Genomic DNA, 24,665 nt, shown 5'->3' with positions numbered 1-24,665 from the left:
TCTACCCTTTTTATGTGTTCTAGGTGTCCTTTGTTCTCCTACCCCCTTCCCCTAAACTTTCTCCTTCCTGCCTAGTGAGTACACCCAAGAATCCTCAGTGGGAGGGCCAAAAGGTGGGAAACTGGTGGGCTGAGGGGGAAGGGCTGGATGGAGCAGTCAAGGACACCTTAACAAATTTATAGCTCCCTGTAGGAAGGCACAATTCCTGGGAAAGGTTACCTTGGTAACAGGTTGCAGCAGGGGGAGGTTCTGCAGGAATTATAATTATATAAGGTGGAGGAAGGGCTCTGAAGGAATTAACATTTCAGTCCCTGGGGGACAGTCTCCAACTTGCTGGACTCACTCAAAATTGGCCTCCTTGATGGACCTGATTCGGTTTACCTATCTGTACTGATTGCCTGTCTAATTCTGGCTTCAATGGTTCTGGAAGTTCCTCAATGGTCCAGCACACAAACACACCCCAATATCCATGGAAGCTCAAGTCCTTCATATCAAATGATATACCCGATATTACCTCCGCACATTCTCCCCAAAATTTTAAACCATCTCTAGATTATTTATAATAGTAATACAATGTGAATACTCTGTTAAGAGTGGTTATATTGTACTTTTTTTGAAATAATGACAAGAGGAAAATCTGTACATGTTCAATACAGATGCAGTTTTCTAAAAATGCATTTTTCAATCCTCAGCTGGCTGAATCTGAAATTGTAGAATGTGGACCTCCCCACCCCACTATGGATGGCCAATTGTGCCTATTTTGATGAGGTTCTGGTAGGAATTAGATAAATTGTATAAAGTACTTAGTACCTGACATAAAAAAGAGCTCAATAAATTGTGGTCGCTATTGTTATTTTAATTAAAAGTATGATTATGTTTATTAGTTCCATCTGCCTATCTGCATCTGGTTGAGATGCCAATTCAGTAAAAAGAAAACCTCCATTAATGATGTGGGCCTTGGAAGGTTGTGAGAGAATCCTGGTTGTTTATAATCTTGCTCTAAGAAGCCCAGTCTGTTTTCAAGTGTGTGAATCTGATTGAGTGAATGCTTGTTTTATGAATGAAATTATCATTCTGATACCGATTTCTCTTCATATTGTAGCTGTTGTCAAAGGTATAAGAGATTAAGGTTGAATATAGGCTGATCCCAAGATACATACTAGGAGACTATTGCTGTTTGTCTTGGTCTTAAAAGTGATCCCTGTGTAGGCTTGTTTCCTGTCATTTTTTCACACTTTGCCTCATGGAGTGTCGAACAAAACTCCCATCAATTGCAACTTCTCTTACCTGAGGTTCCAGATATCCAGACTTTCAGACTTCACACATGCTGCAGTATCTTTGGATTCTTCTTTTCTTTATCTAGAAAATTCACTAACAGATTCATCATCTGGATAATAAGTTAGGAAATACCCCCCTCCAAAAAAAGAAAATCTAGTTTAAATGTTATTTTCCATTTTAGAGAGTAAAGGTTGACCAGAACATCTTTTCTGAATGAAACTATCAATTGATTTTGAACCTCCTATTAACTAAAAAAAAAAAATGCAGTTAGTTTTTAACTTATGGTGTTTTTTAAAAATTTCAAAGTAACTATACAAATAATCAGAGCAATTATAATTAGTATAAGAAACACACTCACCTGTTGAAGCCCAAAGAATGGACTAAGACACACAAGATACAATGAAAAGTGAGACTTGACTTTAATGAAGATCTTGCAAGCTCTGGTACCTGATGGTCCAGGGACACATATTGGGTATAAACAGCATTTTGTCCCCTAGCATGCAAGATCCCTCTCCTAATTCCTCATTGTCTGAGTACTATGGTGTGCACGATCTTTCTGAATGTCTCCTAGGTTTTATTAGTTTATTTAAAGAAATACGCCTTTAGTTGTCCTCACCTTTTTTGTTCTCTGTGGCAGGACAGTCAGTCCCCATGGGTTGAGAGCCTTTGGGGAAGTATTCAGTTTATCTCTGTTGGTCAGGTTGGGCCTCTTCCTTCTCACCTCCTGGTATCCCAAGAAGCAAGGTGTTCTGCCCTTTTTATATGTCCTGGGCTTCCTTTGTTCTCCTGCCCTCTTCTCCTTATCTTTCCCCTTCCTGCCTAGGTGACTAGGCCCAGTAATCTCACCTCCTGTTTGTCAAGAGGCTGCGAAATTTTATACTTCCGTGTTAACTGCTTGAAACTTTTTATTCTGCCCTGTCTTTCTTGCCTCCTAATCATTTGACATTTAGAACTAAATACTGTATTCCGAAAATGGACCACCAGACTTTCTGTTTCTCACATTGGTAAATCAAGTGTGGGAATTGTCATCTGCTATGGCTGACTGTTTGGGTGCCCTAAAAATGCATACGTTGGACCTTACCCTCCAAGATAATAGAATTAAGAGGCAGAGTCCTTGGAAGGTGATTAGGTCATGAGGGTTCTGCCATCACGAATGGGATTAATGTCTTATAAAAGAGGCCTGAGGTACTCGTTCTTCCCTTCTGCCATGTGAGGACACATAGAAGTAGCCATCTGTGAGGAGAAGATCCTCACCAAACATCAAATCTGCTGGCACCTTATCTTGGATTTCTACTTCTAGAACTGTGAACAATTAATTTATGTTGTTCTGAATTACTCAGTTCAAGGTATTTTGTTATAGCAGCTTGAGCAGAATAAGATGCTATCCTTCTAAACCAATTAAAATTTCTGTTAAAACATCTCTAAAAGAAGGTTTAATGTTCCCGATTTATGTGCTGCCTCAGGTTATTTAGGCTTTAATTTGCTACAACTTTGACTTCCCCAAAATGTACTATTCTTATTTGCCAATATAGTAGTCCCCTCCTATCCATGATACATTCCAACTTCCCCAGTGAATGCCTGAATTCATGCACAAATGCATACAATGAGGTTTAATTAAATCAGGCACAGTAAGAGATTAACAACAATACTAGAATAGAACACATAACAAAATACTGCAAAAACATGAAAATATTACTAATCTTTTTCTTTGGGGTCATTATTAAGTAAGTAAGAGTTTCTTGGACATGAGCACTGTGATACCAAGATGGCAAATCTGATTACCAAGATATCTGCTAACTGACTAACAGATAGATAGTATCATATAGCCCGGGCACACTTTAAAAATGGATGATTCAGATCCAGGGCAGGACTGAAATGGGATGGCTCAAGATTTTATTATGCTATTTAGAAGGGCATATCATCCAAAACATAGATTGCTTATTTCTGGAATTTCCCATTTCATATTTTCAGACTGTGTTTAAGTGTGGGTAACTGAAACCTTGGAAAGTGAAGCCACAGATGGGGGTGGGATGAAGGTTACAGCAGATCCTTAAGTCACAAATCCCTTCATGTTGAAAATCTTTCTCAGCAGCCACTTTGTGCCATCCTACCCCTTAAGCAGTCAGCCCATGAAATTCCCTTGATGCCCAGCAGCTGTTACCACTGTGCCTTGGCCTGGCTGGTACCCAGCTAACCCATCATTTTGTAGATCACAGGTTCCATGCCCTGCAACACTATCTTGACTGCTTTAGCTGACCAGGTTGGTCCTTTTTCTCTCCTATCACAACATTCCTAAGGTCTATGTGGTACAGTTTCTACAGGGTGGAAGGGATAAGAAGGAGATCAAACCCAGTTTTGCAGCCTAGATTTCTTAGACTGTCACCTAATGATGGGTTGTAGTATACCACATCTCTGACTGCACAGCAAAAGGGCAAAGGCTGAGAACTTGTAGGCCTGAAATTCTACTAGATGCCTGTCTGTCTGTCTCCCCCCAACCCCAGCACACACATACATATGCAACCCCAGAAGCAGTAATAATTACAAAGACTCCAACTCTTCACCAACTTCTGGACTTAGTGGAACCTGGGTAATACAATTTGTAAGTGCAGAGGAGTTAATAATAGAATGATCAATGAGAACTAGAACCAAGGAGTTGCTAGCATTTCAATGCCTCTCCATTATTCCCTCCCCTCCCCATTCTTGGTGGTAGTACTGAAACATGGTGGTACCACATGACCTGCATGGAAGGTGTTCTGGGTATCCAAGATTTGTTTGTGCTGATTTATCAAGTTGAGGCCAGTTTGGGAGCTCACTAAATGTGTTTGCCTCCCTTCCTTTCCCCCTTCCATTCACTGTGACCCTCACTCTTTCCAACCTGGGATTGTACCTCCTTAGCATAAAAACTTTGCCTTGGGCTCAGTTTTCCAGAGTGTCTATGTGAAAATAGAGCCATCCGCTGAAGTTATCCAAACATCCAATGGACTTTATTTGAAGTATGAGCACCTGACTAAAATTGAGATGAGGATAGTCATCTCATGAGTTTCTGCCAGAAATTTTATAATAGGGAACCTTTCATCAAGCAGATGATTGGGCCAGATAACCACTAAAAGCTTCTATTTCTATGAGAAACCATACAAAATTTTTCTAATTTCCCAGAATATCTGAGTGAGATTGGTATAAAATACCCTCAAAGACTATCATTGGACACAGAAGGCATGCTAGAAAAATAACTCTTTGAGGCAATAGAGAAAAACAGTGTTTACTGGAAACCCCAACCTAATCCATATAAGAAAGCACTGAATTCTCTACAAAGGAAAAACAAGAAAAATGAAAGAGAAATTTGTGCCCTGTGGCTGTACATGTTCTTTTGGGAGGTAATTATGGATTAGGCCATTTTACCACATACACCTACACAAATTATGTATTGTTTTTACTTGTTTAGTCAATTCTGGCTGAGTTCCACAATGAATAGTCATATTCTGAGTACATAAATTCTATGGCCGTAAATTTGAATGTCTACTTCATTTTCTTTATCAGCTCTAGAAATATTGCTCAGGGAGGCTGTATTGTCAACAACTGAGAGAGAACTTCTAAGAGGAGACTGCTGAAATGTGCAACTAAGGTTTTCTTAGGCACATGTGGAACCTAAACTTTGAGATGTTAATTACTGGGGCAATTTTGGGAATGTCCTTTCTTCTTTCAGGGTGGAGACTGTGGGGAAGGAATTCAGGTACGCAGCCCTTCCTGTATGGTTCACAATGGTTCAATCTCTCATCCGCCTATCCATGTCGAGGATTCACTGTGTGGAGAAATGCCCTTTCAAGACAGCATCCTGAAGCAGCCATGCTCTGTGCCTTGCCCAGGTATGTGATCCAAGTGATTAGGGTACCGTTCATGGTGATGTTATTTATTTTTTCGATTTACATTTTTTTCTGGAGAAGCCTTATTTTTATCAAAGTGGAGTTTTTAATTAACTTTTATTTATTTTGAACTGCGATTATCATTTTGGAACAGACAACTGCTTTGATGAAGGTGAAGTAAACAAATGGGGAAAGAAAAAAAAAAAAAAGGCCTGAATTAGAAACCTAAGGATCCTGTTTCTGTCACTTCATTGTTGTTTTACCTAACATGTATAGTCTAACTCTCTGAGCAGTGGTTTCTCCATCCAGATAATGGGTTTGGCTCACAGCCATAGCACATTGGCCAACACTCAAAGAATATGGACTTAATCCATGAATGGATCAGTCTTGGGAATGACAGTCTGGTAATCAGTAAGGTTATGAATTTGTGAAAGCATTCAATAAATCTTCAAGTTCTGTGTACATGTGAAGGTTTTCATTAGTTACATAAACTGTATGAGTTTTTCATTCTAGTAACACAACTTGTATAGAATAACTTTAAGATGTTTTAATATATTCTTTTTTTCTCTTTTGTAGTACTGAGAATTGAACCCAGGGTCTGTGCTTGCTAGGCAAGCACTATACCACTGAATTACACCCCCAGACCCAATATATCCTTATAACATACTGTGTATGTGTACATACACATACATGTATATGTAATATGTAGAAACACAGATATGTACACACACAAACGTGTGCATTTAATTAATATGCAAATGTGTTTACATTTATAAATTACGTATGTTTAAAGTGTTTAATTAAATATTCTTTAGGCCAACAGATATTTCATTCTGGTGACCTACTTATTCTCTTTTATATGGTTTCTATCAACATCCATTTTACAATGTTACACTGATCTTTGAATACTGAGTTACTATAATCTTTACATCTCCCTTTTAAAAATTTTATTACCACTAGCAGACACACAGTATTCTCTAGCTATGGCTACTGTGATTTGAAACAAAGTGATGGCACTCTAGCCTTTGGCCCCCTCTTTGTGAATTACTTGATCATTCTTAGTATTTCCTAATTAGGATGTTGATCCAGTATAATATGCAGTACCTAGAACCTGTCCACCACGCTGCACTTCCACCACAGATCTCTGTATGTGTCCTGTCCAGGGAGATTTTATTCAGTGCCAGTTCTCACGCTGTTTCTCCCACCCTGCGCTACCTTTCTGTCCAGGAGACTGCCACTTAACTGCATGGTCAGAATGGAGCACATGCGAATTAACCTGCATAGATGGAAGAAGCTTCGAGACTACAGGCCGCCAATCTAGGTCAAGGACATTTATAATTCAGTCTTTTGAGAATCAAGACACCTGTCCCCAACAGGTTCTAGAAACACGGCCTTGTACAGGTACCCAGAGCACTTTTCAGTTCTTTGTCCTTAATTGAACGAGGCTTCTGCTGTTTTGAAGTGAGATCTAATAGAACTTCTGTTGTCCCTGTTCACCTGCAGGAGGCAAATGTTATCACTACGTATGGAAAGCAAGTCTTTGGAACAATAATGAGCGAACTGTGTGGTGCCAACGTTCAGATGGCATGAATGTCACAGGTATGCCTTCCTAATATGCATGTGGACACTTCACAAAGGTCTTGGAGTGTGGAGTTTGTGAGAAGAATTACCTTACAAATTATAAACAAAGGATGACTGGGCAGGTTGCTTCGTGATCTTTTGGCAAATTTTCATTAGACCTTGACATCTTCAAAAGCAAACAATTGTTTTTGAAGACCCATAAAATGTCATATAAGCTAAAGAAATAAACTGAAATACAATAAAATGTTCTTAAATTTTATTACCTCAGACAAAACCCCAAAACGATAGATGCTAGTTCAAAACAATGGTCTCTAAAATTTTAAATCATGTACCTTCTCAGTCAAAAGGTTTTAAGGATATAGTCCAACATTATCAGCCTGCATTGCTTTGCTGTTATGTTATAAAATATACTAAAAAATGAAATTAAAAAATTGAAAAAGATTTTAAAATTAAGTATTGTCTATGTTGATGATAAAAAAATGTTCTTACTGTAACAGATGCTTGTATTTATGCACTGTAAACTTAGTTTTGAACATTTTGCTGATTATGGTTATTATTTAGTACCTAAAAATAGAGTGAAGAAAAGGTTCCTCATTCCTAACAGTGATACAATTTGATTGAACAGATGGTCTCCTCAATAATTTTAAGGATTTTTTTGATGCCTCTTGTCAGGGCAAATGAAGTTGACATTGATTTTCCTTAGTACTGCCACTGACAAACAGCTTATTCAAAGGTGAGAGTAGCTTCTATGGAAATAGAAGGATGTCAGCTCCTCCCTTTTCTTGTTTACATGTCTTTGCATTATTTATGTTTCTTTTAATCCATAGTTTATCCATACAATAACTTATTTTAAGCTACCTTTTCATTTTGTAAGTTGTTGTTAAAACTCAATATACTGTAAGTCTTCCTGGCCAGGAGTACAAAAAGCACCTCTTGTTCTGCAGAGTGCTGAGAGCTGGCATAATGATGAGGGTCAGGTTCTCAAGTTCTCAGCATGGTAGTCCTTCTGCACAGCATGCAGCCATCTGATGAATGAGCTCAGATCACCAGTATCATCTGCTAAATTTCATTAGAGCTTAATTTTGTTCCTAAAATTTCTAAACATGGTTTATAATCTATGTAATTTCCAATATTTTCTTTCTGGTCCCCAGGAGGATGTGCCCTGGGGTACCTTGCTTTGGAGATCACCAGTTTAAAGAGTAGAAACCCCTTTCCCAAACATAATGACAGCATAATGTTGGTTATGGCCACTAACATCCAAATTATCAGTTTCACATCCAAGTGCTAATTCTCAATAGTAGGGTTTTTCTTTTCAGTGTGGTTTATTTGTTTTATTTTTGAAGTAATAGTGATAACTTAGCTGCTTCATGAGAAACGTAGGTCTGAGTATTCCCTACAATGCCTTGGGTTGGCTAGCTACAAAAATCATAAAATGTGATTTCTTGAAAATTATGGTAATAAAAAGACTAGAACCTATAAATGCAACCAATACTATATAAATATAGTTGAAATACTGCCCTTGAATAATAAGTTAAGTTTTCAGTCTATCTCTAGGCTTTTCCCCATGTCTGTTGTACTGCCTTGATTTCAAGAAGGCAAGATCAGTATTTAGACTATTTTCAGATTACAAAAACATACATTATCCACCCATTTACTCTAAAGGATTTACTGATATCCTATAAGTCCATTGTCAGATGTCCCCTGATCCCAGCCACCAGAATTTATGTATTTGTTTCTAAAAATCTCTGTGGGGCTCTATATGTGGCTCTTTGTATTTATTCTGGCTGGTACATGTGTAAAAAGTTTCCAAAGGTTTTGTTACTATGGTCCCATCAATTCACTATTAACATTTCTTTTAGCATGTGATTATTGGAATCAGCCTAGTCTCTAGCTGGGTTACAGGAGCTGGATTTTCTGCTCCTGAACTTAAATTGACATTTCATCAATTCTTTTATTGATTCTGGTACACATAGACTCTTCCCTCAAATGTAGCCACATTGCCATTGAACATGGAAAAAATTCCACCATAAACATTGTCTTTTGGCAGATCCCCCATCTGAAGCAACACATCCTGGTATAATCAATAAGATGGGTCTGGACCACATTGTTGATATGTAGATTTAAAATAATAATGATAATATCATTATAAGATGACCATAGCCAGAGGGCAAAAAATATTCCCAAATATAAAAATTTCTTTCTATTGTATAGATATCTGTAAATGATGGTGGTATTTCTTTTGTAGGAGGTTGCTCCCCTCAGGCACGCCCTGCTGCTATTCGGCAGTGTATCCCAGCCTGCAGAAAACCTTTCTCCTACTGCACACAGGTAAGCCACATGCTGGAGTCCTCCACAGGTATTTTAATTGTCGTGTTACACATATGCATTTAGATGTGCTCCTGTCTGCTACAGCCCAGGCAACAGTTCCATGTGCCCATGATACCATCTAGAGGCACTTTCAGGACTCACCACAGATATGAGAAATTCTGTGTAGTATTACATGTATTAAGGAAAGCAGTCTTTTCCTTATAAATCTATTTATAATCAAATCATCAAATCTACCTTTCAGATATCTAATTTATATTAGTTCTATCTACTAGGACTAGTCGATTTATGTCTTCTATTCTTAGCCTTCATACATTTACATTAAAAGATGTAAATGCTGTTCATATTTGATAAAATTATTTTGTAAAATTTATTACCCCAGGATGATTATGGTGTGAGTGAATTTTTAGTTCATTTTAAATAAGCTAAATGTTGCCATGGTTGAAAAATGTGTGTGTGTGTGTGTGTGTGTCTGTTTTCAAGCAGAAATCTTACATCCCTTCTTCTCCCATAACTCCTATCTACTGCTGCTCAGGAATTAATTCAAAATGTGTAATGTATTCAAATAAATGTCACTCATAATGTGCAGTACATAAATAATCTTTAAAAGTTAAATTACATTTCTTTTAAGAAACAGGTTTTTTCCTAGAGTGTGCTTATTCTAAAAATTATTTGATTAAAAATAATGCTAGCACTCAATCCTATTTTATGGTTCTTCTCCTTCAAAATGGGTTAATTCTTTAAAGATATGTCAATTCTTTACCATAGAAAAGACAATGGGCAAGCTTTCAGGGTGTAATAGAAGAAGAAAAAAGGCAGAAGATAAGTAACAACTTCATTTGGGCTAATGATGTTTGCAAAATAGAAGTTGTAGCTTTCTGCCAACTCCCTTGATTCTCTTTCTAATAAAAACATAAATTGCTCTTTTCCTTGAACCCTTGACACAGGGGACTGACTCGTTACAACTTTTCTCTCAGAAATCCACCTAGAAAAGATTGCTTTAATAGCTGAGAATATCCACATTTTCTTAATTAGATCTCTCCATTGAACTCCATGTGGTAACTTCAATTAAAACCAGCTAAAACCCCCATGATAATTTTCATTATTTTATGACTGCAACCTGTATCGAATGATGGGCAGCTAATTACAACATTTGCTTTTCTGACCTTTTTCTTTTTTGGAAAAGATCAAGGTGTCTTACTTAGTTACAGTATCTATTGCTCCTTCAGATCATATGTTTAGTCAACAATTAATGACCTAAATAAAGCTGGCTGACTAATGAGGATTGGCATTAGCTAGAAGAGGATAAGGTCTATTCGTAAAATGTCAAATAAATAGTTTTAGTAAGAAGCCATAATAGCAAAGACAGAGTAGAGATATATAATCTTATGTTGTTTCTTTTCTATTCTCTGTTTTTTGTTTGTTAGGAGAAGAACAATTATTTTCAGATTCACTTCCAAGGATAGATAGGAATCCATGTCTATCATACCTCATCATAACTTCTTAAAGACATTCATGTGAAAGTGACCAGGAATTTCATAGACAAATATAAAGGACACAATGTCCTAGTACCAATGAGGAAGGTGATGTCATATGACACGCAAGTTGTTACATGAAAGAGTCATTGAAATAGATATATGACTTTTTTCTTGGATATGTTCCTTTAATAAATTCTCTTCTTCCACTTGGACTGCACTCCTATGAGCAGTTAGGGACTAGGGATAGATGGGACTAGTTAGCAGGCAGTTGTAGGAGGTAATAGAAGCATTCTGCAACTGTGGTAATTACAGACTTCAGAGAGCACCTAATCTGCAGAAAGTAGATACATAATCCCTACTGCTTTGCTTTTCAGTAGGAAGGGGTGGTTGGAACCAATGAACATATATCTAAAACAATTGGGGGACAAGGACAGTCAAATATGATTTGATTAAATGTCATAAACATCTCTAAAAAAAAGAGGAGGAGAAGACAGAGTTAATATAATATATTCACAAAGAGCTGTAATTTCATATTTGGTAGATGTCCAAATTATAAACACATTATAAAAATGTGACAACTTATTTAATATTGACTTTGTAATTCAGAAAAAAATGAATTATATATTTGATTTTCATCTCATTGGTAAAACAGTTGCTGAAAACCCTAAATTGTCATGACACATTGTACAAAAATTAAGTGATTTCAGCATTCGAATTGTTCCTTATTCATCTGCACAACTCACTGTGTAACCATAAAAATACTTTTTATGCTACAGGGTGGAGTCTGTGGTTGTGAGAAGGGCTATACAGAGATAATGAGATCAAATGGCTTCCTGGATTACTGCATGAAAGTACCAGGCTCAGAGGATAAAAAAGCAGATGTGAAAAACCTTTCTGGGAAAAATAGACCTGTAAATTCAAAAATACATGATATTTTTAAAGGATGGTCCCTTCAACTACTTGATCCAGGTGTGTCTCGGTTATAAATAAGAAATGCAAATTTTCTTGTGGGGGTTCCTATTTTGATTTGTGGTTCATTATGGAAAGAGTGGAGGGGAAGAAGAGGAGAGAGGAAAATGCAATATAGCTCAGCTCAAGGTTTCTAAAATGTGGAGTGTTGTATGATATGAGTCCTCCTTAAATGTGAAATATTTTCAAGGATGATTATTAGTCTGTCAATCATAGTCTAAGAAGCACTTGTGAGTTAAGTCACAAAATGGTATCCTTTTAATTGTGAATTATCACTGCTTATATAACTAAATTTCTATGCATAATTGAAATTCAAGGAAAAAATGGAATAGAATGTCAGAAACTTGTAGGAAATGTTCAGAGGCATGGTCTGGTTTGAGAAACACAGGTGAAATGGTAAGAGCACCAAAGGAAGCAGCACCAGTTTCAAGGCAGACAGACCTTACTGGCATCATGGCTTAAACTCACCTGTTTTGTAATTAGGTACAATCAACTCTTAACTTCTCTGGGTCTCAGTTTCTCATCTATAAAATCAATCTACTGGCACCTGCCCTGCAAAATTGTCCCAGATATTGCAGATTGTCAGGTCTAAGAAATTAGTATTTATTAAGAATAGGAAAGAAAATGTATTGAATGCTTGCTGTGTGCCCCGTGGTTCTGTGCTAGCTGGCTTTGTTGCAGGAATCATCATTACATTCTTCCAGTCTAAAGAGATGTCATCCTCATCTGAGAAATGAGGAAACTGCAAACTAATTTTACCAGGGTCACACTAGAAGTGATAGGAAAATTTGAAGAAGGCAGGTCATTAAGGAGTTTATGTGCCACTGTGTGAAGTGGGCAGAAAAAAATAGTAAGAGTCTCTGTGCCTCTCACACATACTCTTCTAGGAAGCAAAATACTATAAATTAATTACTAAGCAACTCGTTGTAACTGGTGGGGCATGGAAGGAAAGAGATAAAGCTCAGGCAGATACACCCTGGGGGCTTTCTTCTAGACCTGAAGACTTGACCATACCAATGGGGGCTTGATGACATATGTAAATGAAGCAAAAATCAGAGCATGGGTACAAAGGACTCTGGATCTAACTGGAGAATTATATACCTCAACCAACTTTTAAGGAAGAATACAGTATTTTTTTGAACTTTGATTTCCCTACATGTCTTGAAAAGTAAAAAGTGTTTAAAAATATCTCATTAGTTTTATGACTAAAGTAGAAGTGGCTCTAAGTTTGAGGGAAAATTATGTTGCCCTTAGACCTGATTTCAGAAAAAGAATTGGGGTAAAGTCCTCTTCAAATACATAAGTGAGGTCCTTAATCTTTACTCATAGATAGACTCTCGGAGTCTAACTAGAGTATCAAAAGTACAAGGTGTGTGAGTATATGTGCACACCTGTGTAGGTATACATATACACACAAGCATATGTATATGCACATATATGTATAGTATGTATGCATGTGTTTATAGCAGTATACATATAAATATATGTTTGTTGATAGTATAAATTAGAACAACCTCTCAGGAAGAAAGACTATCCTAATGTGTATACTATCATAGATTTGACCTAAAATTTTCTTCTAGGATATTTCATTCTGCAGATATATAGATATATACTAAAAGAATTATGTAAATTATATTCAGTACATTATTTCTTGTTATAGTAAATGATTAGAAAAAAATTCTCTTAAATGCAATAATATAAAAACAAAAATATGGTATAGCTGTGCAGTGGTATCTCACAGGGGTACTAAAATAAGGTAGACCTGGTTTTATGAACTAACATGGACATATATTTTTAGTGAATTTTTATTTTTTAGTGAAGGAAAAAGTACAGATCAAAAGGAATGATATGCATCATTTGTAGTTCTCAAAGAAGGTTATGAATTTGTGTGTGTATTCATATGCTTGAATATGCAAACCAAAACTGAAAATACAAATTGGGAATGTTGTAGCTCCTAAGTAGGGAACTGAGAGAGAATGATGAAAAGACATTTTTACTATATATTTTTAACTGCTTTAATGGTATAATAGACTGAGTAGTTATGCTATCCATTATTGTATCATAAAAATGCTTATTAAAGTTATTTATTCATTAAATTCATTTTAAAGTAACACAACTTAAAGGTCTTGGACCATTACATGTATCTACATTGGGGATTTAAAAGCACTGGATCATCCCAATACATCAACTCTGTGAGGTTTTACAGTCAAAGAGATAGAAAGAACATTCTTGCCCAAAGAAGACTTTTTACTTATTCATTTATTTGTTTATTGTTGCCAATGTGAAATATGAAAATAGGACATTTCATAATTAGTGTTTCAGAGAAATTGGAATCAAAAGTTTTATGATCATAGAAAAATATCCTTACTGCACTCAAAACCCACTAAGGCTTAAAAGTGTCCAATAAGCAAAAACTATAATATGTAATTGTACTAGAACTGAAAGTGATTGTGGTTGTTTCAGTCAGCTTTTTTGTCTCTGTGACCAAAAGACCTGACAAGAACAATGTATTGGAGGAAAAGTTTATTTTGCTCAGTTTCAGAGGTTCTGTCCATGGTACTGACTCTAAAGCTCTGGGCCCCAGGTGAGGCAGAACATCATGGCAGAATGGTGTGGGGAGAAAAGCAGTCAAGACATGGCAACAGAAAGCTGAGAGCTCTCTGCTTACCAGAGACAAAACATAACCCCCAAAGATAAGCCCCCAGAGACTTACTTTCTCTAGCCACACCCTATCTGCCAAATGATCAGACTAGTTCCTTTGCGTGCAGAATTAAGAGACATTCAGGATTATCTTTTGATTATAATTTTTGATCTTTTTATGTTGTCAAAATGTTTTGCAATATTTTTTCTGATATGCATAAGACTATTAGCAACTTCAAATAAATTCAAAATTTCCTGCAAATTGATTTGATTGGAGAAATAGTGATTGTAAGTATTGCCTTCACATTATGAAAATATTTGATGATATCATAGCTTACATCTCTACCTGATTTTGTTGTTATTGTTATTGTCATTTACCCTTGGCATCTTCACCTATTGGTATTTCCACCTATACTTATAACTATCCAAATCTCTCAGTTTAGGTGAAAAATAAAACATTCAGCAAAATAAATGTTTTAGTGCCATATAGTTACAACCTAATGTTTTTAGGGTCAATTTGACAGAGGTCAGACATAGCAAATCAAATTGTTTGTATCTATAAAATTCTATGAAAAGCAGTACAATGTAATACAATTTGGAGTTTGTCTTTTCCCAAAGAGATTTTCTAGTAGAGATCGCATATCCCTTAAGATGTTCAAAAGAAAACATTGTCACTTCCTAACAATTCACAGATAATACCAGGATGTTGCTAATTTATGCAGTTGAGTGCTCAGTTGGCTTAAGGTGCTGGTGTTCATTTCAAGTCTTGAACTGATAATCAGCTTATGATTGTTAGACATTATGTTACACACTCTCTCTCTGTCTGAAATGCTGTAGACATCTTATGCTAAGCTTGTTATGTTATCTCTATCTTAAACAGATGGCCGAGTAAAAATTTGGGTTTATGGCGTTTCAGGTGGCGGTTTTCTTATCATGATTTTCCTAATATTTACTTCCTACCTTGTTTGGTAAGTACTAAATAGTAAAAAACATATACTCTATTTTTAAATGTGTGGTATGTTAAACTAAAAGCAAACATATTTCAAGATCACTGACCATTATAATAGGATCCTTGAGACCATAGTCTCCAGTAGTAGAGTGATTAAATAGTTGAAATAGAGGATTGTTATGGTGTTGCTCCCATAAATATATAAATATATAAATAGTTTTATTTTATTTGGTATTTGAATAATACCAGGTGTCTAGGAAAAATTGTTCATTAGAGATTTTCTACTTAATACTTTGATTTAGAAGAGTAGGTTTTAGTCTCAATGCATATTGGTCCAGAGATTTTAATTCAATTAATTTAAGGTATGGCTGTGTCATTTGGGTGTATAAAAGCTGCCCAGTTGATTCTAATCTGCTCCCTAAACTGAAAACACTACTCAATTCTAGTTTTTAAATTTTGTTTTTAACTTGATCTATTTTGACCAGTTATGTTATACTAACCAGTTGGTTTAAACTACCTCTTATTGCATCTTAAGTAGTAGAGTCAAGTACTTGTCAACACTGACAGGTTATAAGAGAAAATTTAATTATCAATCTCAGGAAGCCCATTCTGTGACTAGTTCTTAATAGAAATTATAAAAAAATTATTATTCTCAGAAAATGATAATTAGTTTACTGTATAGAATATATTTTAGTTGATGTGCAGACCTCTTGAAATCATATAGAAGTAAATACATTTAAACAGTTTCAAGTATGCTAAGAATATTTTATTGCCTTACAAAGCATAATTTTTGAGGATTTTTTCATAAAGTCAAAGTGTTATTTCATATTTTTCTACAAATTAAGATATTCATAGTCATCATTGGCCTCATAAACTACTTCCTTGAAAATTTTAACCCAAATCTTAATTCAAATCTAGCCTTTGTATATTTAGCCTCAACTGCTGTTTCCAAGGCTACACAGGTTTTTAAATCTTTGCTCTTGGTCAGTAAAAGTTGGCAAAGAAAATAAGATGACTTTAATTCTTTCTGCCACCTATTGTGATAAAAATTGATTCCCTAGAAATTGGATTTCCAGCCAACTAACATTTCTAGAATGTTGTAGTGAAAAGTAATAAATGTCTTCAGCTAGTCATTCACCCTATAATCAAATGATTTGACCAGTTTATATGTTTCAATTGATAAGCTTGGCAACTACTACCTAGAACCAATCTTAATGATCAAATGTGAATTTGAAAACTTTGTATGAGGTTTAGAATGACCAGAAACTTTCATCATCAGAAAAGTTTAGGAAAAGGAGAAAAGACTAAATTGCAATAGAGGGCATGGAGGTTTGACATACAGGAAACAGCTCTTAAAGTAACAGGTAACTAAGACACAAGATAATCAGGTAGTCTATTGGTCTGTATGGGGAGAAAATTATATTCCATGCATGTGTGATTTGGTACCAGTGAACCCCACTATTATGTACAGGTGTGATTTGGTCCCAGTGAACCCCACTATTATGTACAGGTAGAATGCACTAATAAAAAACATTTAAAGATCCTCAATGGGCTGTGGTTGTGGCTCAGTGGTAGACAGATTGCCTCAAACATGTGAGGCACTGGGTTTGATTCTCAGCACCACATATAAATAAATGAATAAAATAAGGTCCATCAACAATATATATATATATATATATCAAAAAAACAAAATATCTTGGATAAATTTTAACTATTAATAACCACATTTCCAAAACCAGATTTTATTGTAGAATTTATACAAGTTGTTTTTTTTTTTTTTTTTGAGAGAAAGAGAGAGAGAGTTTTTTTAGTAGTTTTCGGCAGACACAACATCTTTGTTTGTGGTGCTGAGGATCGAACCCAGGCTGCACGCATGCCAGGCGAGCGTGCTACCACTTGAGCCACATCCCCAGCCCAAGTTTTTTTTTTTTTTTTTTTTTTTTTTTTTTTTTTTTTTTTTTATCTAAGAGAAAAAAACAAACATGTAGCTGCACATAAATTTTTGCCATTTTTGCTTTCCCCATTATCTCCAACTTAAAAATGTATTAACCTCATCCATTCCTTTAGTAACAAATATTTAGTAATGCCCTTTTCTGTATAACTTGTCTCTGGGGGTTAATTTGTTACATCACTGAATTCTGGTAACATAGTTTCCCATATCAGTAGAACTTACCCCTTATTTTCCAAGGACCAAATAATATACATATTTATGCATATTATTTCTCTTCTCTATTTCTTCATCTCCAATGCCTGTCCTTAATAATTCCCTTCCGGGCATTGCATAATAGCCACATATTTGTCTACAGCAGGATTAATCGTCCTAAACTTTGCTCCAGGTGGTCAGCCCTCTCCCACTGACACAGCAGTGGCATCTAATCCCACTGGCAGCAAAATCAAAGTCATGTTCTGGGTTTTTAACCAATCAGCCAAAATCTTCACAATCGGATCCCAAACAACTCTTTCAATTTCATTTTGTACTGACTCCCTGTATTCTGGAAAATCTAGTGTGCTGTGTGGGCCCAAATATATTTGTCTTCATTTTCTCATTGAGGAAAATAAAATGCCCAAAATGAAAATATTAGGTGAAATTAATAAAAGTTTCCATTTCAATTAAAATAGTAAGTTTTCTGCTCTAATATTTAATTGATGTGCTTAATTCTACAGTCCCATCACTGATCCTTCATTATATATTAATATTTTATTCTAAAATACTAAATGTCTTTAACTTTATATTCATAACAGTTTTATTCCACATTCACATCTTTCACATAAGTTACTTTGTCATTGCTTCAGTCTCCTTATTCACAAATTTGATTTCTGATGTTTAGCATATTCACTTTCATCCAAGTGTTTTGAGATATAGCGCTTCTTTCTATCTGTGCTGCTCTCTTGGAGATTTCATTCTAATGCCCAACTACCTATTCACCTATTTTAAGAGACATGGTCATTTTATGTGTTTTGTGTTTATATTTATAATGGCTATTTTTTAAAAGAAACTTTTTTGCACCATGTGGTATAAAAGATTTTATAAGAGTTGGATATAAGGCGTGGGTTTAGTTAGCTTTTTCATTGCCATGAACAAAAGACCTGACAAAAACAATTATGAGAGAGGAAAAATTTCTTTAGGGGCTCATGGTTTCGGAGGTCTCAGTCCATAGACAGCCAGCTCCATTCCTTGGGGTTCCAGCTGAAGCAGATATCATGACAAAAGTGTGTGATGGAGGTTTGATGATCAGAAAGCAGAGCAATACACTCCACTCACCAGATACAAATTATGTACCCCATCAGCATGCTTGCAAGGCCACACCCTATCTGCTTTGTTACCACTCAGTGAATCCTGATAAGAGAATTAATTCACTGATTGAGTTAAGGCTGTCATAACCCAATCATTTCACCTCTAAATGTTCTTGCATTGTCTCACACATGAGTTTTGGGGGGACACCTCACATCTGAACCAGAACAGACCTCTTTCTTAGGGATCATTTTCAGGGTGGAATAACTTAATATTAGGGCACTGAGGAAGTTATCCTTCCAATTTCCTTGGAAGGCTATAGCTTCCATGGGTTACTCTAGAATGAACTTTTCATCATCAGCTATTGGCATTCAACCTGTTCCTCCAGTCAAACTCAATTATCAACCTTCTCTTCCAAAACAGTCTGCAATAACTTATTCATGTCTCTTCCCCTATAATATTTACTTCATGCTGACATTGTAGTTATTTTCATAAACTTCTTCCAACTCCACTAAACCCCAAGAACTCCAGAGGGGGGCTGTAACAACTATATTCTCATGTTTAGCACATTTATTTTCATCCAAGTGTTTTGAGATACAGCCCAATAAAATATGTAATAACTATATTTTATTGATTTTTTAAAGCAGACATTTGAAAAGTTATCTACTGAACACATGAATTAGTGAATGAATAAATGAGTAAATGAGTAGATTAGTGAAATAAATGAGTAGATTAGTGAAAACTAACTTATTACACATGGCTTTTAGGAAAATGTCAAGGAAAAAAATCTAATATTTATATGTCACATAAAGCACTTTATATACATTGCCTTATACAGTCCTCATGATGGTCTAATGAGATGTTGCTATTGTCATCCCTATTTTGGAGTGAGTAATTGATCCTCAGAGAAATTAAATAATATCTCTGCAGTCACCAACCTGGTAGAATTAACTGTAGGTTTGCCTAACCCCTGAGTGGAAGCCACTTCTGCTGTTCTTTCAGTCTCTATAGTTTCTTGAGTCATCCTGAAAACTTCAGATTCAATGTCATGTCTCCAGCTGTCACCTTTCCTACAGGTTCCTGATTTCACAGGTCAAGTAAGCTATAGACCTGGAAGCATATGCCGTTTACTGCTACATATGAGCTGCCTAAAGAAATCCAAATAGATGTTTTCACAGCACCTAATCCTATTAAATAGCTTTCAGGAGAGTTCCAGGATGACAGTTTTGGAGATTTTCTATTTTCCACCCAAATAAAAGGCTTAGGACAAGAGAACTGCTGTAATATGGCAGGTCTTAGGTATATACTTTAGATGAAAGCAATTTATAATAAAACTTGGAAATGGCTTTGAGAAAATGTAGAAAAATAGTCTTCTTCAGGATGTTTGCTTTAATATACAACCCTTTGAACATCTGCCATTAGTATTAGGAGTTTTAGAAATATCACTGATGCCCCAGTTTACCCTGGAAATAAATATCAGTGAGGCAATTTAGTGGAGATGACCACTGGGTGAGAGCTTGTAGTTAACCCTTGAGGACATAGTGCCTGGAAGTTACTCCAGATATGGTGTCCATTTTTCCCTGCCCAGCACGATTTAGTAACATGCTCTCAGAATTCTCATTTCTTTCCAAGTTTAAAAGTGGTGGCACTTCCAGAAGCTCGCCTTTCAGGAATAGCTGCCAAAACAAGATTTTGCTGCTTTCTTCCAATTATTTAGTCTCTATTTGCCTAAAGATGAGCCCTCATGGCCTGAATTCAAGGGTTCTAAGAAGTAAAATAGCTCGCCTGACAGTCCACAATGAGCTCACTCTTCTGTCGGAATGTGTTTTTATGCTTTGCTAAAATGCAAATAAATGGCCCTGGAAGAGGACACTTCAAATGTGTTAGTCAATGATCTCTCACAGCTAGGACAGGAAAATGGTCTTATCCTTTGTGCTAACTCTAACAGCAGTGGTGGCAGTCAGAAGTGCTCAGTTAGGAAGAGTGATGAGCTGTACTTTGGCTCAACAGGAAGGAAGAGTATGATGGATTAGAGGTGTAGGCTAGGCACAAATGGCTGGTGGTGGTGATGGCCTATGTGCCAGGCATTTTTGGGTCCTGATTTAGTGTGGCCCCACCTTTCCTAATACCAGAGTTGGAGAGAAAAAAACAAAAACAAAAATTGTATTCCTTAAGGGTGGGGAAAAAAAAAACAGAGATTATAGTAAGGAAAAAGGAAAGGACCCTACAGGCTCCAAGAACAAGCCTCCTAATAGCTCCTCTTTTTAGGAGGCTGTTTAACTGGCCAGGAAGCTTTGGAAAGCCACAGATGGCCAGCAGTGTGCAACCATATTCAGAGATTAATTTCAAGAAGATGTTGATTTCTTTTAAATTCTATAAAAGTTCTCAGATATTACATATTCTAAGTTGAGATTTTCAGAATCTGTCAGTGGAGAGATTACACGATATGGAAAGGTCTACAATTAAAAAAGCTCTAATCATACCCATCCCAGCATGCTCCATGGCCCCAAAAGTCCTAGGCCCTCTTGTCTGTCCAGAGATGGATACAATGTTCATAAGTCCACACAGGGAAACTGGCATAAAAACATCTATTTATATTTTCAGCAGAATATCCCAGACTCAGTTCACAGAGCCTGGCCAAGTTTACCTGTCTCCCCAGGTGATATTATTATCTCTATATACAGCCTTCTTTATTGTTCCACCTCTCTCCTTTTTCTAGATCTCCCATTTCCTTAGATTCAATCTCTTTTTTAATTGATTTTTAAAAAGTAAATGACAGTGGAATGCATTGCAATTCTTATTACACATATACAGCACAATTTTTTATATTGCTGGTTGTATATAAAGTATTGACACTAATTCATGTCTTCATACATGTACTTTGGATAATGATGTCCATCACATTCCAACATCCTTGCTAACCCCCTGCCCCCTTCCTTTCCCTCCCACCCCTCTGCCCTAGAGTTCAAAAGGATGGTGTTGGAGAAGATAATTCTAAGTGAAGTTAGCCAATCCTAAAAAAAACAAATGTCAAATGTTTTCTCTGATATAAGGAGGCCGATTCATAGTGGGGTAGGGAGGGGGAGATGATCAATCTCTATTTCTCTTTGTGCAGTAACCTTCAGTAAATGCCAGCGAAGGGTGGGTTGCAAAAAATTTTTTGAGAGCACTTACATTTCTTTCCCCTTTCTTCTCTGTGCTCAACCACTCCTCTCCTCACGCCACCCCCCCCCACACACACACACACAGAAACAGCACAGGAGAGGTGGGAAGGGAAGATACTTATTGTCACTTCAGCTAAAATTCGTCATGCTCATTTTATCATTAGGGAAACATACACCACCACCAGGGTCGATACACCAACTGTCACTTCCAGGTTGTCCCAACTTCAACTTCGTGTGTGACTTCTTTGTACCTTGAAATGCTGTGCATGAGCATGATCAGGATGCTGTATGAAGCTGGGTTTATTATCCACTCTAGAGCCTGGACTGGTATATAATCAGAGCTACTGGAACATGCTTATAGATTAAAATGGATAAAGTTAAATTGGATGTTATTCAGGTAATTATGTAAGACCCCTTGAAAGCTGGAGAGGGCCTAGAAAGCAGGATATGGGAAGCTGAGACTCCCTCTCCAGAGGATTCTATCAATCACACAGCTGCCTCTCCTTAGCTTCTCTGGCTGGGAGCCATTCACCCACTGTCCATGCACCCAGCAACTCCTCAGTGAACACCCATCACATGTCAGGTACTGGGGTGAGGGTCACTTGGATGATCTGTGGTTCCTTTGAGTAGTTTTTTAAAATATCCTTTTTTATCTCTTTAACTTCTGCGATTTATTTCAAACATCAACCTGAAGACTTAATTTTACTCCTTAAATTAGAACGTGAGCATTTTAAACTAGAGGATTCTCCCTATTATTATTTCATCAAACTTTTTTATTGTGGTAAAATTCACATAGCATAAATTTCACCATTTTACCATTAAGTGAAAGAGGCTGGACATGAAAGGCCACATAGGGTAGAACTGACGTGAGATATTCAGAATGGACAAATCCACCAAGGCAGAAAGTTGGTTAGTGGTTCCCCTAGAATACGGGAACATGGAAATGGGGAGAGACTGCTCAGTGAGAACAGAATTACCTTTTGGGTGAGGAAAATGTTCTGGTCCTAGGTAGTGGTAACAGTGGACAACATTGTTACTGTGTTAATGCCACTAAATGTCACACATTAAAATTTTTTGTTTTTAATTTATATCCAGATAAACCCATCATTTCTTTTTTTTTTGTTGTTTTTCTTTTTGTGACAGCAGAATGCATTTATAATTCTTATTCCACATATAGAGCACAATTTTTCATATTTCTGGTTGTATACAAGTATATTCACACCAATTCGTGTCTTCATACCTGTACTTTGGATAATAATGATCATCACATTCCACCATCATTAATAACCCTATGTCCCCTCCCTTCCCCTCCAACTCCTTTGCCCTATCTAGAGTGCATCTATTTCTCCCATGCTCCTGCTCCCTATCCCACTATGTATCAGCCTCCTTAAACTCCTCATTTCTAATAAGTACCAAATAAGTGACACATACATACGGAATGTGTGGTGACCTGGTTAAAAACTTAGGTCTTGTTAGATTTCCATAAAATCTGTGCTCTGCTGCTCACCCAATGACCTGTGGGAAGGTAAATAATCTCTCTAGTCCTTCTTTGTAAATTAACGTTAATCTTAATGCCTCCTTCTTAGGGTCATTCTAGGGTTTATGGAGAGATTAAGATGTAAGCTGCTCAGCACAGAACTTGCCACTTAGTATGCATCCAAAAAATAAGTGATGCTGCTATAAAATATGTAGCCTAGATATGTGGAGACCAGAAAAGAGATGGGTCCCTGCCGAGAATGGCCCAAGAGAGAGCCAGGCTCTGAAGGCATGGAAAAGCAAAGGCATGGAGGGGGAAAGACAACCATGGGACAAGGGAGTGCATGGTAGAATTTTAGTTACAAATATTTATAAATAGAAATTTATGCACACTAAAAAACAAGCAATAAAATGCCTCCCTGTGTGAATTGGGAATGTTACTCAATTTTAGCTTCTCTTTATGAGAAGGAAAAATAGCCCTTCCTGGCAAAATCACAGACTGCAGATAAAGCATACACCAGGTGACAATGGCTTTGCCTGGAACTTGTGAAATTTTCCTGACAGATTATGGTGACGTGGCAGCTAAATGTCAGGTTTCAGACCAGAGCTGAAACATATTTGCTTAAAAACAAGATCAGAGTTAGGCACAGGAGCCTGGCTACTCCAGCTGCTTACAATGTTAAACATCTGTGATGTGGAGGTCACAGTCGCTTAGGAATTGGTGAGCAGCAGATGTCCATGTTCTGTGTATAAATAAGAAATGAAAATACCCTTCTACCAAGTTCCTTGATTCCTCTAAACCATTCTGGAGATAAAAAAAAAAAAAAAAAGAGGAAGAAGAAGATGACTTCTTTCTTAAAAAGGGCTAAAGTATATAATACAGTCACATACCACATGATAGTGTTTCTGATAAAGATAGGCTGCATAGATGACTGTGGTCTCATTAAACTCAATTGCCTAGTGGTGTTGTCACTGGCTTAGTTTGTATAAGTATACACTATTATTCTCACACAATGACAAAATCACCTAACAACAATTTCTCAGAATGTATTCCTGTTGATAAGTGATGCATGACTGTATTCAAAAAAGAAACCCACACATACATCCAGAGAAATGAATCTTTTGTCACTTTAATACTTGAATTTCTCTACTTCAAAATTGTCATTGGCAGATGAAACAGAGCTCTGTGAATTTTATCTAAGGAATTCTTTTCCCTTTGCAGCAAGAAGCCAAAACCACATCAAAGCACACCTCCCCATCAGAAGCCTCTGACCTTAGCCTACGATGGAGACTTAGACATGTAACCTGAAAAAGAAATCCAAATGTAGACATCAACTGCCTTAACTGCTTTCACTTTTGTAGCTCTCAGACTTCTCAGTTTTTTGAGGAATCTCATGATGTGATATATTGGGCAGAATACAAATATTGCAAAAGTAATATTGCCTCAACTTCATTTGGACATGGAGTCAAGGATTATTAGGTCTGCCATTTTGTTTTCAAGTTGTTTGTGGGTGTGAGTGTTTTTTTGTTTTTTTTTTTGGTTTTCCCAAGGGACCCAAAACCCTTCTCTTCCTGTTTGGAAATGAAAGGAAGAAAACATGATGGAATTCCCACAGACTTGAGTAAACTTGATCTTCAGCCGCATAATGACAATCCAGAGGAAGTCCAATCAAGGCATTTACTGTAAATGATGAGTCTGACATTGCATTGTTA

The 24,665-nt window shown here is 36.6% G+C and overlaps 1 protein-coding gene across 1 annotated transcript in view; it reads left to right on the top strand.

Annotated features, from left to right (window-relative positions):
• Thsd7b (thrombospondin type 1 domain containing 7B) overlaps positions 1-24,256 on the top strand; it is a 705,560-nt gene extending 681,304 nt beyond the window's left edge. The window contains exons 21-27 of the mRNA XM_027936850.2: positions 4,982-5,141; positions 6,366-6,539; positions 6,642-6,737; positions 8,965-9,047; positions 11,299-11,491; positions 15,012-15,099; positions 24,175-24,256. Of these exons, the coding sequence (XP_027792651.2) occupies positions 4,982-5,141; positions 6,366-6,539; positions 6,642-6,737; positions 8,965-9,047; positions 11,299-11,491; positions 15,012-15,099; positions 24,175-24,256 (876 nt within the window). The remainder of the gene's footprint in view (positions 1-4,981; positions 5,142-6,365; positions 6,540-6,641; positions 6,738-8,964; positions 9,048-11,298; positions 11,492-15,011; positions 15,100-24,174) is intronic.
• The last annotated feature ends 409 nt before the right edge of the window (positions 24,257-24,665 follow it).

Source organism: Marmota flaviventris, chromosome 11 (genome assembly GCF_047511675.1).
Source record: "Marmota flaviventris isolate mMarFla1 chromosome 11, mMarFla1.hap1, whole genome shotgun sequence".
NCBI classification, from domain to species: domain Eukaryota; kingdom Metazoa; phylum Chordata; class Mammalia; order Rodentia; family Sciuridae; genus Marmota; species Marmota flaviventris.
The sequence above is the reverse complement of the archived record's forward strand: the minus strand, read 5'-3'. Positions and strand labels throughout refer to the sequence as shown.